The 18,320-nt window shown below is 49.9% G+C and overlaps 1 protein-coding gene across 1 annotated transcript in view; it reads right to left on the reverse strand.

Annotated features, from left to right (window-relative positions):
- Positions 1-18,320, reverse strand: part of VWF (von Willebrand factor) — a 117,611-nt gene that overhangs the window by 80,925 nt on the left and 18,366 nt on the right. The window contains exons 7-10 of the mRNA XM_079773902.1: positions 10,037-10,253; positions 8,237-8,359; positions 7,014-7,125; positions 5,959-6,005 (exon numbers count right to left, since the gene is read on the reverse strand). Of these exons, the coding sequence (XP_079630028.1) occupies positions 5,959-6,005; positions 7,014-7,125; positions 8,237-8,359; positions 10,037-10,253 (499 nt within the window). The remainder of the gene's footprint in view (positions 1-5,958; positions 6,006-7,013; positions 7,126-8,236; positions 8,360-10,036; positions 10,254-18,320) is intronic.

Raw genomic sequence — 18,320 nt, forward strand, 5'->3', positions numbered from 1 at the left:
CGTTCTAGCAAATACGGAACCCGGGAGGATATTGTGGAAACTCCCGACTTGGAGCCAAGTCAGACACAAGTAGCTACCCTGAGGACCCAGTGCTGGTGCTTGGCATCTGAAGTGGGCGGGTGGGGGGGGGGCAGTCTTGTGGGACTGGCCCTTAACCCACATGGTCTGCTACTGTCAGAACTGAATGGAATTGTAGGACACCCCATTGGTGTCCAGAGAGTAATTGAATTGGTTGGTGGGGGTGGAGGGGATCATACACATTTGGTGTCAGATGTGCTGGGAGTAGAAATAAACAGATCACGCCTCCCCACCGCATTGTCTCCCAAGAAGGGCAGGAGCAAGGGTCCCTGTTCATGGAAGTCAGAGCAGAACAGGACGTAGGAAGGGCCAGGTCATCCCCGAGGATTGTGAACGTGATGGAACGCCACGTCCACTGATGTTACGGGAAAGCCACCGTCCTCTGCAAACACCGTGACCTGGGCCTTCGTGTCAAATGCCTCGACCCTGTTGCAGAAAAATGGGTGGGAATTTTCCCTCCAACCTTCCTCTGTTTTCTCAAGAGCACTCTTATCTGAGAAGAAATTGGACTTCCATTCTCTTCGACCATGCCCAGGAAAAGAGGGGTCAACAAGAAAATACACAAACATTCAAAAGCACAAAGTTCAGGGCCAGCATCGAATCCTCCGATCTGATTTCCTGCTCTGAACCCCACTGATTTGTGTTCCGAAGTTTCTCAGGAATCAGAAATCTAAATATTTTATTTAACTTATCTCCTTGGTACACTTGAGGGATGGAGCTACAAGTACAGGAAACCCAGGGACCTGCTGGGGAGCAGTCGACCCTGGGAGCTGGAACAGCAGCCAGAACAATGGGTCCATCCTTGGCCCAGGGTGAGCAGGATACCCCAGACGTTCCCCTTCAGTCAGTCAATCAGCAAAGGCAGCCCCCAGAAAACAGCTGGCCCATCGCCAGCCAGAGAAGGTGTGCAATAGAAGTTTGGTGAATGAATTAAAAGCAGGTGATTCTTAACATAACACAAAAAGTTGAACAGCCAGAAGTTAAAGCAGATCTGCCACATGAATGAAGATGCTCCCTCACTAAAAAAACAAACAAACAAACAAAATATCCCATCGGATGAGACACGGTACCTCTTCTGAGCAAACCCTTTGTTGTGCGGGAGCCTCCACGGGGCTGCTCTGCTCAGCTCATATGCGTCCATCCTTACCCAGGCAGCTACGGAAGGACCAGCCCACAGACCTCTAGCAAAGCAATTCAGACTTTCCCCCAATAGAAAAATTCACCAAAGCCTGCCTCTAAGTCACCATCACATAAACTCAACCACATGTACGAGGTGCATCTCTAAGAATTCTGTGGGTATCGCCTCATTTACTGCTCCCCTGAGCTGGCTGGTCACTAAACAGATACAGAAACTAACACAGAGAAAAACTCGCCCAAAGCCCCGAAGGAGTCAAATGGGGATTTGCACATGGGCATCTGTCTGGCTCCAGAGCACAGAGCACTTGACACCACCCAGTATTGCTCCTCTCCCCCAGGCTGACTCCTGCAGCCTCTCACAAGCTGATTCCATGAGGTCAGAGCCTGATGTCACTCCGATCCTGGGCCCACGTGGGCAGCTGGGTCGGGATGTGGAGACGGAATGGAGGAAAGCCTTGGCTATGAACGGTGATGTGCTGGCCTGACCTGAAGGAGGTGTGAGTCCGGAAACCCTAACAAGGCCTGGGGCCAGGCCACAGGAGGTTTCCAGGGTACCTAGAAATGCATGCTTCCACTGGACAGGCATGGGCCCTGGCTTACTCATCGTTTTCTCTGTTAATCGGAAGGGAAGTTTACCTTCCTTCCCAGAGGCTTTCAAAACAGGCGGCTTGAACAGGCAACCCAAGGTTGAATGATGGGGCTATGTCAGAATGCATCAGAAATTATCCCAAACCAAACATGCAACAAGTGTACCAAGATCCCACACCTCCCCTCAAGACCGGACAGGTCCACGGGCAGGTCCACAGGTTGCCCACACCACCAGCCCAAGGTAGGTTCTGGCTCTGTCTCACCCTCCTGCCCCCCTTGCACCAGCCACACCCCACTTCACACCACCCCTCCCCATTCTGGGCCCCATGGGCACCAGCCTGAACCTGCTTGATGAAGCAGCTGTGGCTGTGGCTGTGGCTGTGAAGATGAAAATAGCTAACATTTACTGAGTGCGGGCTGTGTGTCTCGTCACAACAGTTTCCATGAGATGAAGCTACTGTTATCATCCCTATTTTACAGGTGAGGAAACTGAGGCTGCAAAGCATTAAGCAGTTTGCCAAAAGTCAGCCAGCTAACAAGTGGTGGAACTGGAATTCCAACCAGGCTGCCTGCATCCCCAGCCCATGTCCCCAGCCCCAATACTATGCTACCTCTCCGTGCCCAAAGGATTTGGGCCACAAATGGAAAGCCCTCCTCTTACACCTGCCCAGTTCCAGAGAAATACCTTCCACATTCTTCTGTTGGGAGTCTGAAATCCCGTAACCAGAGCTTTATTTGTTTAAGGAACAGTCAGTCCCTCTTCACAGGCATGCTCCTTCCTCATTTACCCTAAGCAAAACATTTACGGTTCAATGGGAACTAAATTAGCAGAGCTGCTCTGGGCAGCATGTTTTGTAGAGGAAGGAAAGAGAGACTCAGGGCTACAGAAAGGGAGTCTGCAGGGGATGGGGAAACCAGTTTCCACTGGGGCTGCCCTAATTCCTAACCAGATTAGAGGTATGAGTGAGCAATGAAGATTCAAGAGTACATTGCTGTCTGGCTGGCATGGCTCAGTGGTTGAGCATCAACCCATGAACCAGGAGGTCACGTCCGATTCCCGCTCAGGGCACATGTCCAGGTTGAGGGCTGGATTCCCAGTGTGGGGCATGCAGGAGGCAGCTGATCAATGATTCTCTCTCATCATTGATGTTTCTATCTCTCTCTCCCTCTCCCTTCCTCCCTGAAATCAATAAAAAATATATTTAATAATAATTTTAAAAAAGCACATCGCAGAAGCTCCTGCCCCTCCCATATGGACTGCTGCTCGGCTGGGCAATTTTTTTCTCCTTCCCAAACCCCATACACAACACTGTGGAAGGCAGCTTCTAAGATGCCCCCTACAGTCCCCATGTACTGTATTTACATCTTTCTGTGATCCCCTTACCTGTGTGTAGACATGTTGACTTGTTTCTACTAAATATAATACAGAAGTGAAGAAGGTCACCTTGGAGATCAGGGTTTTACAAGACCATGGCTTCTATCTTGGCTGTTCCCCCTCACTCTCTCGACATCGCTCATCCTAGAGGAAGCCAGCTGTCATGTCATGAGGCAGCCCCATGGAGGGGTCCACATGATGAGGGACCAAAGTCTGCCAACTATGCATGAGTGAGCTTCAGAGTGACCCCCTCACCCTGATGGAGACTTCAGATAAGACCACAGCCCAGTCAATAACTTGACTGCAATTTCATGAGCGACTTGGGCCTCACCCAGACTCCTAACATGCAGAAGCCCTGAGATAATAGATGTGTGGTGTTTGCTAAATTTGGGGGTAATTTGTTACACAGCAGTAGACAACTAGTACACTCTCATCTTATTCCAGACAATCAAAACCCATCTCTTTATTTCTAAGACAATGTCAGCTCTTCCCGGGACTGCAAAGAAGCCTGGTCTGTTCTTTGCTTGGCTAGGCAACAACCAACTAAACTCCAGAACTAAAAATAGAGGGTCAGAGCCAGGGCTTTGAATAGGTAAGCAATAGCTTAGTAGTGGTGTTGGCAAAATATCAAACCACTCAGAAGACCATAGAGTTGGAGCTGGTTATCCTCCCATCAAGGCATCAAGAAAATGTCTTGCATTCTCAGCAAAGGTATTTTCTAATTTTTTAATTAAAGACCAAGGGATTGTATTGTCTACCCCAGACCAAGCATTCTATCATTTACATAGTGGGTATGCAGATAATTGTTGGATGGATGGAAGAATGGAAGGATGGATGGTTGGAAGAATGGATGGATGGATGGAATACCCTCCCTACAGAAAGTGATTATTCAAGAATTCCTAATCTGGTAGTCAATCTGACAAAACATACTAAAATGAATTCCTAATTCCATCCACTGTGGCTCACAGATCTTATACTAGAACTGCTTATTATTTAGAAATTACAAATTTTTTTCACAGGTCAATTGCAGCAACTTCATATGTCTTTCAAAGGACTCCTCAGGTCTTTCACGGGGTTTAATTATGTTTAATTGGAGCATTAATATCACTTGCAAAAGCAATCTTTTGTCCTTTGTGCTTCCTTCAAGAATTGCACAGAAGATAAACCAGCTAGTTGCCCATCCCTGGGCCAGATTAGTTGACCTACCTCTAGTGCCCACTTTCCATCTAGTTCCAGAACTTACCCAGTGTAGAGGGCACTGGGTAAGGTCCTAAGTGACCCTAAAATTACAGAACCCACATATGATCCCAGGTGTCCAGCTCAACCCCTTGTTAGCCCACCAAAGCCAATGGGGCCTCTTGGGTCCACAAGGAAGGAAGCCTGTTATCTGGCTGTTTGCCTTGTTATTTTTTATTGCACTCTACAAGCATGGGGACCCAAAAGTAGTATCCACCATGCAAGTTGAGGTCTTAAACTGAGTGTGGGGCCTCTCCAGAGGTCATGAATGATGGGAAAGATCCTCCTGCAAAGGGATGAATAAAAAACTAGGAGAGAGCCCTAGCTGGTGTTTCTCTATGGTTAGAGTCAGCCCGTGCACCAGAGGGTTTCAGGTTGTATTTCTGGTCAAGGGCACATACCTGCATTACAGGTTCCATCCCTGGTCCTAGTCAGGGTTCATGCAGGAGGCAACCAATAGATGTGTCTCTCTCATATCAATGTTTCTCTCTCTCTCTCTCTCTCTCTCTCTCTCTCTCTATATATATATATATATATATATATATATATATATATATATATATATATATATATCCCTCCCTCTCCTTTTCTCTCTCTGCCTCCCTTCCACTCTCTCTAAAAAGTAATGGGGGGGGGGCGGATATCCTCAGGTGAGAATAACAACAACATCAACAGAAAACTAGGAGGGAAAGTAAAGGGACGGGCAAAAGTAGAAGTCAGGCAGTTGTGACTTTGAGTCCTGTCTCTGTTGTTTAGCAGCTGTGTGATCTTGGGCAAGTTATTTATCCTCTCTGGGTCTGTTTCCTCTTTTGTAAAATGAGAATACCTTGTACCTCACAGGTTGTTGTATTGAGGAAATACATGTAAAATGCTTAGCATACTGCCTAACACATAGCAAACCACATGAGTGACCACAAAGGGGGAAACCATCAGGAGAAGAGCCATGGTCCTTGAGGGTGAGGCAGAAAGGAGCTTAGAATGGGAAAAGTTTGCAGTAAATAGAATATAGAGTTTGGGGCCAAACAAACAGAAGAGAAAGTAAAGGGCAGGGATTATAAGACAACTTTTCCTAAATAGATTTTCCATGGTGGGGACATGGTAGGAGGAATCATCTGGTGGTCTGATTTCCCTAGCTCTTGGACCATGCCCAGGTCTTCCTATCAGGCATTCCAGAAAATTCCAGAAATTCTAACTTCATGCTTAAAGAATCACCAGGCCTTCTTCCTCTTAATTTTCCAAAGAATTTGAGTCATCTTTGATCAGTCAGCCGTGACCTTGCAATTTTTTAGCTCATTTTTCAACCTTAATCCTTTTTCTCATCAGGTGATAAAACAGAACAATAAAACCTTAGCCCAAGTGCATTCTCCTACAGCTGGCCCATGAGTGGGTTAGCACAGCTGGTACCTGAAACCAGAGCTGTGGTCAAGGGGTTGTATCCAGCCTGTGCAGAGAAGCCACCTTCTGCCTGCCTTGATGTGTGGCTAGTGGGGGAGGACATACCTCTTCATTCAGAGAAGGCAGAGAATGAGCAAAAGGTCACCTACCTGGACATTCTTCATTGCTGCAGATCCACAGGCTATTTCTGCAAATGCTGTTGGGGAGAGAAGCACAGGTCATGCAAATGCCAGATACATGATCAATTTGAGAGCTCCCCGCATATACCACAGCTCTCAGAGGAAGGGATATGGGAGAGAAAAGGAGCTGATGCTGGAAGGCCTTTGTGAGGTTAAAGGTGTACAAGACAGGGCTTTGGCCACAGAGGAGTCTTGGAGATAGTGTCAAAGGGAAGAAACCCTGACAGAGAATTAGACAAAATAAAAAAGCTAGGGAGTCCAATGTCCCCACCCAGACACTAAGCAATCAAATTCCTTCTTCTGCCTGGCCTGGTGGCACAGTTGGTTGGAGTGTCATCCTATACACCAAAAGGGTTGTGGTTTTGATTTCCAGTCAAGGCCCATACCTAGGTTGCGTGTTCAATCCCTGGTCAGGGCACGTATGGGAGGGGAAGACAGGAAAAAAACATTGCTTTGTTGTTCCACTTATTTATGCATTTCTTGGTTGATTCTTGTATGTTCCCTGACTTGGGATTAAACCTGCAACCTTGGCATTTTGGGACTACACTCTAACCAACTGAGCCACCCGGCCAGGGCCAGAGGAACTTCTTGATGAAATGATTTGAGCTAAGCAGAGAGGACAGCCCAGCCTGGGCCTGGCTTATTGCAAAGAACCATGGAGAGCAGGCCTGCATGAGTGTCCATGGGCACTGCTGTCGCCTTCCACCTAGTAGATAAATGATCTCAAGAAGAGAGGAACTGTCTCATTACAGCATAGTTTGGGAGAAAGCTACAGATGCGGTTTGCATGTAAAATACTTCCTTCCCTGACCTCACCTCCTCTAGGCATATCTGTAATATAATCCTTGTGTTGGATCACTGACTTCCATGCCTTTCCCCCAACCTCACCTCCCCACCCCCACCAATCTCAACCTCTTCTCCCTCAGCCCAGGCCAGGTCCTATTCCACCTGCCTCTGCTCCCACTGCCCCACCTCCCCCCCGCAGCCCCTGGCAGCTCTCCCAGACCACACTGCCAAGCCCATTACCAGGTGTTGCAGTCTCTCGAGAGGGAGGCACCTGGAGGGTACCGCTTCCCAGAATGCACACAGGAACACTCCGTGCTTTCCACACAGCGGCCTTCATCAAGGAGCTGTCCCACTGGGTTCAAGAACATCAAGACACAGTCTCAACCTTGTCATCATGGTTACTCGTCTCACAACTATAGAATCCCCGTGGGTGACCATCAGCTTAGGGCTTCTTCCAGGAAGCTCTAAGGATTGTTCTGTGATGTTCATCTTTCACATTAGGGCAATATGAGGGAGGGGGTTGTTAACCTCCACTCTACTGATGGAGAAACAGGGAAAGAGTTTTGTTCAAGGTCTCTCAGTAGGGAAGTCATGTGTCTAGGCCAGTGATGGCGAACCTATGACACGTGTGTCAGCACTGACACGCGTAGCCATTTCTGATGACACGAGGCCGCATGCCGAGGATGAAACATTTGCTGCTCCTGAGGATGAAACATTTGTGACTAGAGTCTTGGAGTTAGTTTTTTCCTCAAAGTGACACACTACCCGAATTATGCTCAGTTTTTCGGCGAAGTTTGACACACCAAGCTCAAAAGGTTGCCCATCACTGGTCTAGGCTGAACACTTCTCCCAGGAAGCCCAAAGAACTTGTGTGACGTTTACCTTTCACATTAACGCAAGGAGGGAGGGGAAGTTGATTCATCTCCATTTTACAAGTGAAATCAAAGCAGGAGTTTTGTTCAGGGTCTTCCGGTAGGAAAGTCATGAGTCAAAGCTCACAGGACTCACTTTTAAAGAACTGAACAGGGTTTTTTCACCAAAGCTCACGAAGGCTCTCCTGAGAAAGACTTCCTAGTGCAAAGCTCTTTCTCAGCTGAGCTCACATGGCAAACCCAGAAAACATTTAAAAATGTCTTTCTCCCAGACCAGTTCCCTGACACTTAACTGGGAAAACAAAAGTGCCATCAGATTGGGCCACGTGCCCCCCAAACAAAGTCCCTGTTGGCACCCAGGCCATGCTTCTGTTTCCTAGACACACATGCTTTCATGAATACAGTACAACAGGAAAACATAAAAATAGATGCCAGCTCGATCCTGACCACTCTGTATGAAGACTTTTTAAAAATAAATAAAAGGCCTCTGGTTTCGGCGACGGGGATCTCACACAAGTGGCTTTCATCTGGCCTCCCCAGGCCAAGCGCTGGCAAGGCCTCGGGTTTGTAAATAAAGTGGGAAGTTATTACCAGCGCAGCTGCAGCCATCCACACATTGCTCCTGACACACTTCGTTGATTTTCAGGCTCTGGCAGGTCCTGGTGCAAGGGGACACACACTCCTTGTACTCCATGCCAGCAGGGCACGCCGGTCCTGAAACAGAAAGCTCAGGAGTCTCGCCAGAGCAGCTCCCCCGCATCTAGCATCTCACAGGCCACGCTGTACTTAGGCCCCCTTGGTCTGCTCCCCTCTGTCTCCAGGGCCTCAGGGGCCACCTCCACCCCAGTGACAGCCCAGAAGCCAATGTCCCACCCAAGATCGTCCCACCCAACCATCCCTCCCCTGAAGGAACATCTTTCATCTTGGAGAGCCTGGCTAAGACCCAGCAGGGTCACCTGGGAGCACCACCTCTTCTTCTTGGTCATCTGTTCTCCATGAACAACTTGACTTTTTTCTCTCTTTTTTTGGCACCTTTATGCTCTCTCCCTTTCAGCTAAAACCCTCTCAGGGTGAAACCACGCTCCTCTAGGCTGAAAATGAATGGCCTCCTGGGGCCAAGCAAGGAGTACATGATGTCCTCAACCATCCTCCTCTGAGGGCCCCTCTTCCTCCTAAAACTGTCCCCAATCCAATGCCCCACCCAGCACAAGGCCTATGCCAGTCACACCCACCTTCCCTGTGTCTATTCCCACTGTACCGCAGGGCTGCCTCCAGAGCCTGTCACCTCGCATCTGGCCTCCCTGCTGGACCCAGCAACGTGTGGGCAAGGGCTGGCTCTCCTCCTCTCTCCCCAACCCCGTGGCTGTCTGACCCAGGCCAACTGAAGGACTGGTACTCTTTTCTGGGTTTCACAAGACCAAGCAATCGCCCCCAAAACTCTTCTCTTCCAAGATCCATCAGGTATCTCCCCCGCCCTACTCCAAAGGCCTAAAGAGAACAGTTCCCCCCCCAGTTTCAGAGCAGAGGCCAATGGCTACCAGCCACCTTTCTCACATTCCCCAGCAAACACGAAAGGCTCTAACTTATAAGCTGAGAAAACACAAACTGAAGACTGTGTGTGTGGTGTAGTTGGCTGGCTCCCCCATCTCCATGGGCCGGTGTGACCTGTCTAATTATGGCAGACTGGCTGTTCGTCTGCCCAGCTCTGGTCAACGGAGTGTCTGGGGAGACAGGAGGCTTCTCCCGAGGTGACCGACAGGCTCCTACTTAATCATGATAATTTGGGGATGGTGACAATGTCAATGACCAGGGACCTGACGAAATTAGAAGGTCAAAACCACAGGCGCCACGAGGTGAGGTGGAGGGAATGTGAGCGCTGGGCCTGCAGGACAGAGGCTGATTTAATGACAGGGAAGGACTTAATGAAAGCCTGCCGGGATCGCCAGCCCCAGCCGGGACACTGCGGCCAACTCCCTGCTCTGTGACAGGCGGTCAGCACAGGTATGAGCTGAAGCTGCCGCATTGCTGAGATCTGGCCGCAGACAGAGAACGTTTTTGTGTCCAGGGGATGGAGTTTCTGGGGGAGTCCAAGTGAGGCATGGCACGAGAACAGAGGCAGGAGAAATGGCTTGGAGACCTTGGGAAGGAAGGCCTTTTGAGCCTCATCACAGACTTTAAGGGAGGGGACTCCCTCTGTGGGCCAGCACTCTGGCCAGGTGACAAATGGGCAGAGGCTGTATAGAAATTAGATCCAGAAACTGGTGGCTCTGTAGGCCCTGGCTGTCTGGGGCATGGTAAAGGCATACGATTGTGGGACACCCCAGGACAGACACCACTTTTCCCCAGGCCCTGAGTGCCTCCCCAACCAGGGGGGGTGTGGGAGTGACTTACGGCATTCGCTGTGCTCGGTCCAGCCGTACAGCACCATCCCCTGGTGGGCGCAGGCCCGGGCATACTCCAGGAGGGCCGCGCAGGGGCACCTCAGCCCCTGGGTGCAGGTGCACAGAGTCCTCTCACACAGGGCCACGAAAGGCTCGGGGTCCACCAGGGGGTGGCAGCGGGCGAACACCGAGGCCCTCTTCAGCAGCTGGCACTGCTCCCACGGGCCCTGCAGGAACAAGTGCCACCTCGGTGAGCGCAGCAGCATGTGGCCCCAGCTCTTCACTGCGTGCACTCAGAGTCCCCTCATGAAAGCCTGCCAGGATCTCCACACAGGGACAGTGCCTGCACCTAGTAGGTGCTTATCAACAGTTACCAAATTAAACAGTCCATCAATCAAAGGAAAGATATTGGACTTGTGCTGTGTGAACTGTACTGACACCGAGATTGCCTTAAACCCTGGAAGTGCAGAGTCCAGGGCCCTTGGACTGCAGCGGCAGTCAGTGTCAGAAAGAGCAGAGAGGGAGAAAACAGTGAGAAGAATGCGGAACTTGGAGTTCAAGTGGAACTCCGCAAGAGGACATGTGACTTCGGAGCCAGGTGTGCTGATCAGCTTCTGTTTTGCACTGACCTGGTCACTTCTGCTCCCTGACATTGACTATAAATGAGGAGTGGGACAAGATGTGTAAAGTAGACATTCCTGGGCCTTACCCTCAGAGATTAAAAATTTCAGTATGAGGGGGATGGAGCTCAGCAGTTCCTTTTCCCAACATTCCCCAGGAGACTCCTGGGACCAGAGGGGACCAGTTCCCATCATGAAAAACATGCTAGGTTCTACAAACTGTCCCAGAGACACTCTACCAGGCAAGGGCTCTTCTTGGGTTTTAGCACTTTGCTGATACCCTCAACCCAATAACACAAGGCAGGCTTAGAACTGTTGTCGTTGATTACTCCTGTAACATGCTAGTATGAACAAACACTCCTCAGTGTTGTATTGGCAAACATCTCTGCACTCTGTGTTTTAACGATTCTAAATGAACATCTTTTTCACAGTTCCACCTCTCTGAAATTGGAGTGCAGCTTACAATTGCTGTCACACTGGAAGTGGCAGGGGTTTTTTTTGTTGTTGTTGTTTTCTTTTTATATATATTTTAATTGATTTCAGAGAGGAAGAGAGAGATAGAAACATCAATGATGAGAGAGAATCATTGATCTGCTGCCTCCTGCATGCCCCCTACTGGGAATCAAGCCTGAAACCCAGGCAGGTGCCCTGACCAGGAATTGAACCCTGACCTCCTGGTTCAGAGGTTGACGCTCAGCCACTGAGCTACACCAGCCTGGCAGTTTTTTCTTTCTTAGTGATATACTGTACTTGAAATAATTGTGTGTCTTAGAATCAACAATGCCTTCGATTTGACGTTACACAGTATTGCCACTAAGAATGGGTGTGTCATTGCTTCCATTCACAGACATGCTTTCTAAAGGAAAGCCAGCAGTTGGTGAAAGGACTTCAGCTACAGAGAGAGAACTATAACGGTATCTAAACAGAAGGGCTGAGTTCTGAAGGGTAAACCAGAGCAAATCCAGTCTGCTCACACTGTACAGAGGGTGGCCAGAGCAAGCCTGCATAAACCAAGAGCCAGGGGCCAGGCCTCATCTTTTGTGGCACCATGAAGATCCCGGAGGAATGGAAATCTGACCCAGTGCTGCTCAGCATCCTCCAGAACCACCTTGGCAGCACCAGGGACGTGTTGTGGTCCTAGGGAAATCTGTGTCCTGCTCCGGGTGCCACTGAGCGGGACCCTGCCTCCCACCCAGGCCGCACAGAGTCTGCAATCAGAGCCAGGCAGGTGGGGCAGCATGTCACAGGCGCACCCTGATTGCAGCCTGGCCCAGAAAGAGAAAGCAGAGGCACAGGGGAAGCACAGGGCCCAGATGGCCCAAGCAGTTGGGCGCGGCTGGTTCCCTCTGCACCTTAGAAAGCTACAGCTGTGAACTTGTGGGTCAGGACCATTAGCAGCTCTGCGTGTTGGGGCCCAACTGCTGACAGCAGCACTCCCTCCATGGCCCACCCTCCTGACTTACGCCCTTGGGGTTGGACCCCGCCCCCCCCCCCCCCGCCCCCCGTGGCACCCGCTGTGTGGCTGGGGAAAAGCATGGGCTTCAGCCCAGCTCTGCCACTAACTGGTGGGGACTGAGACACCTCATTAGAGAAGGGTGTCCTGAGTACAATGGGACCATTACAGGACCGCCTCGTGGGTGATGTGAACACACACAGGGCCTGGCACCGAGCAAAGCTATCAACAAAGGAGGACTACTCTGGTGGCCCCATGACCACCGAGGGTTCGGTGATACATGCATTGGCCACTGCACGCATTTCACGCAGGGGAAACAGGTTTCTGAAGACATTGTCCGGAAGAGTCCTGCCCTGGACCTGTTATGACTTCACAGCCCCGGATCCAAGTTCCACCTCTTCCCATGTTAGTGCCGTGACCTTGGGCTATTCCTTAACCCATCTCTTTGGGAAGATGGGGATGAGGATAACAACAGAGTCTACCTGAAGAGACTGAGGTGAAGGTTGAATGGAATAATGCATGTGAAGGTTTAGACTAATAACTGGTGACCCCATATCTTCGTCGTCATCATCATCATCATCATCATTATCAATATCTTGACCACCAGAGAGATCCCTTCCACTGCCCCTCCTGCCATTAGGTTTATCCTCCAGGATGGTGAGCAGGTCACCAGCAGGACAGAAGGACATCTTTGCCCTTTCGCTCTGTCTCCATCTCTCCGGGCTGTATAAGGATGAATGGTTGCAGTGGCAACATTATCACTTCACTACTATCTTGGGGGTTCCCCAGGGAACAGAGGAGCAGCTTTTGTTATTCTTTGATTCGGGAGGGTCACATCTCTCCAGAACAAAGTGGGTTTCTTTCTAGTGGAAGGATGAGGGAGGAGCCTCCCTGTTGTAATAGACGGGTCTGAGAATCTCCTGGGGCTCAGGGGAGGAGGCCTCAGCCACACCCTCCGCCCCATCAGCAATGACACTCAAAACATGGGGTTGCTGGACTCTTAAAGAGCAGCTGAGGCCACCCAGAGAGGGCCCGATGCTCAGCTCCTGCCTACCTCTTTCCCCACCTGCAAGTTAAAAATCAGAAAAGAAAAAAAATGAAGAAAGCAACTCCATGGGTTTTTCCTAGTGCTTGCTGAGATCGCCTGCTCTGTAGGACAGTGGCTCAGAGCTGTCCCTGCACCACAGGAGTACCTCCTGCAGGTGCGGGGACAGGGCACCTAGGGTGCTCACCAGCAGGACCCAATAAAGCCAGAAGAGAGAAGAGACCCAGGCGTCCAGCGCCCCATACCCTGTCAGAGTGGCAGCGGGCAGAGTCCAGCACGGCCGCCTCCAGCTGGCCCCAGTCCGGTTTTTCCTGTTCAGAGGAACGGTGGGAACAGTACACCAGCACATTTCCGGGGAGGTCCCTTGAGATATTAAATGGTTTACAGAAAGTCTTAGAAGAAGGGTGTTTTCTGGTTATTGTCTGCAGGATGGGAGTGGATTTCTACAGAAACAGCCACCTCCCTTCTTAGTATAATTCCGTTGGCCTCTACCGTTTGCACCTGAAATCTGACTAGGATTTCTTCCTTGGCAGAGACAAAAGGAGGGTTCTGCCCCCCTCCCCCCATCTTGCCCTCCAGTCTTCCTCTCAGCCCTGGCTGCACTTGGCCTACTAGAGTGACCACAGTCTAAGGGCCGGGCAGGATTGCCAGCCACCAGAGCTGCAGCACGGCCCCCCTCTGGCTGCTAGCCCTGCCCCCCAGGCTTCTCTGTTCCACCACAGGTAGCCCTGCCAGCCCCAGCCAGGTCCTGAGACAAGATGCCTCCACAGACATAAATCTGAGTGTGAGCCACACCCTGACCAAACCTTCACTTACAAGGTTGGCTGTGTGGCCTCGAGGTCTCCAGCAGTGTGTCCAGGTCAGCATAAAGGACAAACCTGATAGTGTCCCAGGCCAGTTTAGAGGGCCCAGTTCTGGCTGCTTAGGAAGCAGCTTGGCCAGGCCTCCCAGGATCTGACCCTGGCCTACCTCTCTAGTTCATCCCTCCCCACTCCCCATCTCCTAGGTGACCAATGGTTTCCTAAACAAATCAAGTTGTTTCAGAGACCAGCGCATCACCCACTCCCCCAAGCTGACCCTTCAGAGGCCTGAAGACACCTTCAAAGAACCCAAACCTCCTCAGAGAAAGGTGAGATAAATACAGCCTTTCAGATTTGGAAACTGAGGCATGGAGAGGATAAAGAATTTACAGCTCGGCGGTTCAAAAAGTGTGTGGTTCAGGGGCTCCCTACAGACTCCCAAGATCCTTTCAGGGGTCCATGGGGTCAAAACCATTTTCATAACAATATCAAGATGTCATTTGCCCTTTTTGCTCTCATCCTTTCGCAAGTGCGCAGTGGAATTTTCCGAGGCTACGTGACGTGTGACATCACAGCAGACTGAGTGCAGGAGCCGATCCGAGAATCCAGCTGACTTCTCAGAAGCCAGAGGGTGAAGAGATTTGCAAAACTGAAACAATGCCATCCCAACCATGTTTTTGTTTAGAATGTGTAGTTATTTTTATTAAAAGATGTTATTCATGTAAAATATTATGTCTATTGTTTTTAAATGAACTAATATGATTTAAATTTCTCAGTAACCAACATAAATAAAATCTTTGGCATCCTCATTCATTTTTAAGAGTGTAAAGGGGTCTTGAGATTAAACCATTTGCAAACTGCTGAACTAGGGAAGGGGTGACTCAAACCTTCATTGCATCCACAGGCCTGTCACCTGCCACCAAACCACAGTTTACATGGTCTTCCACACCCTCGATGCACCTACCCCACTTTGTTTCCTAACAGTCGGAGTAGAAGACAGTGCAGCTCAGTGGATGTAGCACAGGTTCCAAGCCCCTTCCAACTTCCAAAATGTGTGACTAGTAAAATCATCTCGCCTTGCTGCACCTCGGTTACCTCACTGTCAAAGAGGGAGAGTGTGGAGGAGGTGCAAAGTCGCCCAGGATCTATTACTTCTTTCTTAGTCATAGGACCCTCGGTTTCCAGTTTTCCCCTGAACACACAGGCACTGGACTAAAGATTCCATTCCCAGACTCCCTTGCAGCCAGAGTAGCCATGTGAGTAAGCTTTGCCCAATAGAATAGAAGCAGAGGATCCTGTGCAACTTCCAGAAAGTGTCCTCAAAGGAGAGGTGGTTCCTTCTCCATCCGTTCTCTTCCTACTGCTGGAACGTGGCTCTGAGGCCTGAGGCTGGGGCCACCATCGGGGCCATGAAATAGAAGCCTCATGCTGATGACAACAGAGAAATAAGACAGAAGGACCTTGGATCCCAACACCATGGACGGGGTCCTGTACTGGCCCTGGGCATCCCATCCCAAGCTTCTTTACAATGAGAGAGAAATAAACCTCTGCGATGCATAAGCCATGGTTACTCAGGTGTCCTGTCACTCACAGCGGAACCTGCTCCTAACACAAACAGCAATCCCTACCTTAGATGGTTTCTACAAAATAAAATGAAATAGGATTACACAGGAAGGTAATCGAGTGCTTATAAGTATTATCATTGGCTCACTGTCAACATCAGCCCAACAGTTCGAAAATGGCCTCTCCTCAGCTCTCTGCTAAGCCAACCTGGCAGGGAGACAAAAGGATGGTCAGCTAATTAGTACACTTCCAGCATCTCCCCGGCTCCAATGCCGGGCATCAGCTCCTCTGTCTTCCTTCATCTCTTGTCCGTGGTGCTAGAAGCTGGCAAGAGAGCTGCAGCCCCAGCTCCATCAATCCATGACCTCACCCTGCCTGGGTGGGTGTGCAGACCCACTTGTGGCCCATCTAATCACATTTTCAGTTCATTAAAGAAAGCCAGGCCTCTTCCCTGGAGATGCCACGCCAGTTCAAGGGAGAGGGAGAGAAAAGAAGCGCATCTCCCCAGTGGCAGATGGGGGAGGGGGAGAGTGAGGAGAAAACACAGTAGCAAGAGATCTGAAGCTTAGCTATTGTGTTTGTTCCCGAAGAGCTGACAAAGGAGAAGGGAGGGGGGCATTCCTAGGACCAAAGTGAACAAAGAAAGGAGAGGGTAATACATAAAGTGCAAGATTGTTCAGCTAGGCCGTGATCTTTCCAGCCCTGGTGTGGGTGCCCTGCGGCTGCCCCTGGAGGAGGTGTGGAGGCGCCTAGAGCCTGAACTGGTCCAAAGTAGTGGGTTCAAGAATTTGTCCCTGGGGCAGGGCATCATTTCTCATTGGTCAGCCTGCAAGGATGGATGGGGAAGGGTTCCTGAGTCTATTTATAACTTCTAGTCTGGCCTGGGATTCCCACCCACATTCCAAGATCTGGCTCACAAAGACCCCATGAAACTGGTTGATAGATTTCCACCAAATGGATGTTTTTTGCAGAGTCAGACATTCCTCTCTCTGAGATAGTTGGGGTACAGCCCTCATGAGAAGGAGCAGCTGGAAATGTCCCAGAAGTCCCCAGCCCTCCAAAGGACCCTCCTCGCCCTCTGTCCTGGTCTCCTGGAGGCCTCTGAATAATTCTCAGGGACCGGGACAGGGCTCAGCTAGCTGAGAGGACAAGGACCAAGTACCAGCCCAGGGTTCCCAGTCTGGGGTCTGCCAAGCTCTGGGGATGGAACCTCCACCCATCCTACTCACAGTGAGAAAAGATAATCAGCTCTTATCACAGAGTTGATTGCCCTGAGCTGCCATTACGCTTACCATTCTTTTGACAATTCATCATTTACTATCCAAGGTAGCGTGCGTGTGGTTCTCTTTCATGTTTATTCAATTTCTCCTCTGTGTCTTGCCCCTTGAACAAGATTGCCAATCCACCTTGCACAGTTTTAGTATCACCCAAACCACACAACACATTTCAATAAATACCTACTAGTGGGCACCAGCGGATTCTTGCTCATTCTTGTGCTCACCATGGGGAAGGAGAAGGGAAAGAAAGCCACTCAGGGAATATTCTGTTAAAGGTTTTTGAGATTATTACATTAGGGAGGCATTTGAACTGAAAGCTTGAATACTAGAACCTTATCTGTCCCTCCTCGATGATTTGTCAAATACGTACCTTAAAAGGCCAAGTACTGCTTAACTTGAGGGAAAACTTTGAAACCTTGTGACAGCCTCTGATCCCTACTATAAGGCCAACCCCTGCAAGACAGAGTGACCATGGTCACCCCTGCCCCACTGCAAGCCCATGGGCTCACTGTCCCTTCTCCTGCTTTGTATTCAGGGGAGTGAATTTTCTCTAAAGGGGAAGGGTGCTCCTCAGTGTTGGGTAGAGCTGTTTGCCTTGCAGAGGGAAGGCTGAGATGCAGAGCAGGGACGTAAGTAGATGAGGACACAGAGGATCAAGTGAAACCAAGGACAGCACCCTAGATCCTTGGACCTCAGCAAAGCGTACAAAGTAAATCCTCACTCCTTAGCCTACATGTGACTGGAGAGGCTAAGGGAGCAGTTCTCACTCAGCAGCAGAGATAAAGGGGAGGTGGAGGGTGTGCTTGTGTTCAAAGCCCAACTCTGAGCTAAACATCAGTGGGACACAGTGGGTGGGTACCCTGAATGTAAAACCAGGCCAGGTCACGATGCTCTCCTCTGACAACTAACTCCTCTGGAGGTCCTGGGTCACAAGGGTCTTTCCTTGAGATTTATTGACTTTCCCTGGACCAGACTCTCTGACCACAGTCTCTCTATGAATCACAAGGATTCTACCAAGCAAATGAATGGAACAAAAGTCTTCCCAATCTCCAAGGAAAATCCACTCCAGGCCAAACACCCAATTTAGTGAATGGAAGAGTCAGGGAGTAGAAGCAGGGTGCCAGGAGTAGGCCTGGCCCATGAGCCCACAGCTCTGCCAGAGCACTTAGCACCTCAGTCAAGCCCAGTGCTTAAATTACCTCTCTCCTGCTTAGTGAGCTCCCTCCCAACACAACTGTGAACAGAAAGAGTACAAAGAACTGGGTCCCTACTTTGTAAATAAAAGGTTTGGGCAATATTTCATGAGGATGTGAAGAGTGAATTATGTTGTCCTCAACAAAATGGGTATTTGGTGTGCCTCTTTGTGCTCTTGAGGAGACATGCTATGGTGGTTCAAAATATAAATGAGTATTTACAAAGGTTAGCTTGTGCAGGACAGGTGACTTCCTGGAGAAGATTACAGGTGAACAGCATGCTGCTTCAGAGGAGGGAGAGGGGGACAAAATGTGAAGACATGAACAGCAAAAGGACTAAAGG

This window comes from Cnephaeus nilssonii (assembly GCF_951640355.1).
Source record: "Cnephaeus nilssonii genome assembly, chromosome: 6".
NCBI classification, from domain to species: domain Eukaryota; kingdom Metazoa; phylum Chordata; class Mammalia; order Chiroptera; family Vespertilionidae; genus Cnephaeus; species Cnephaeus nilssonii.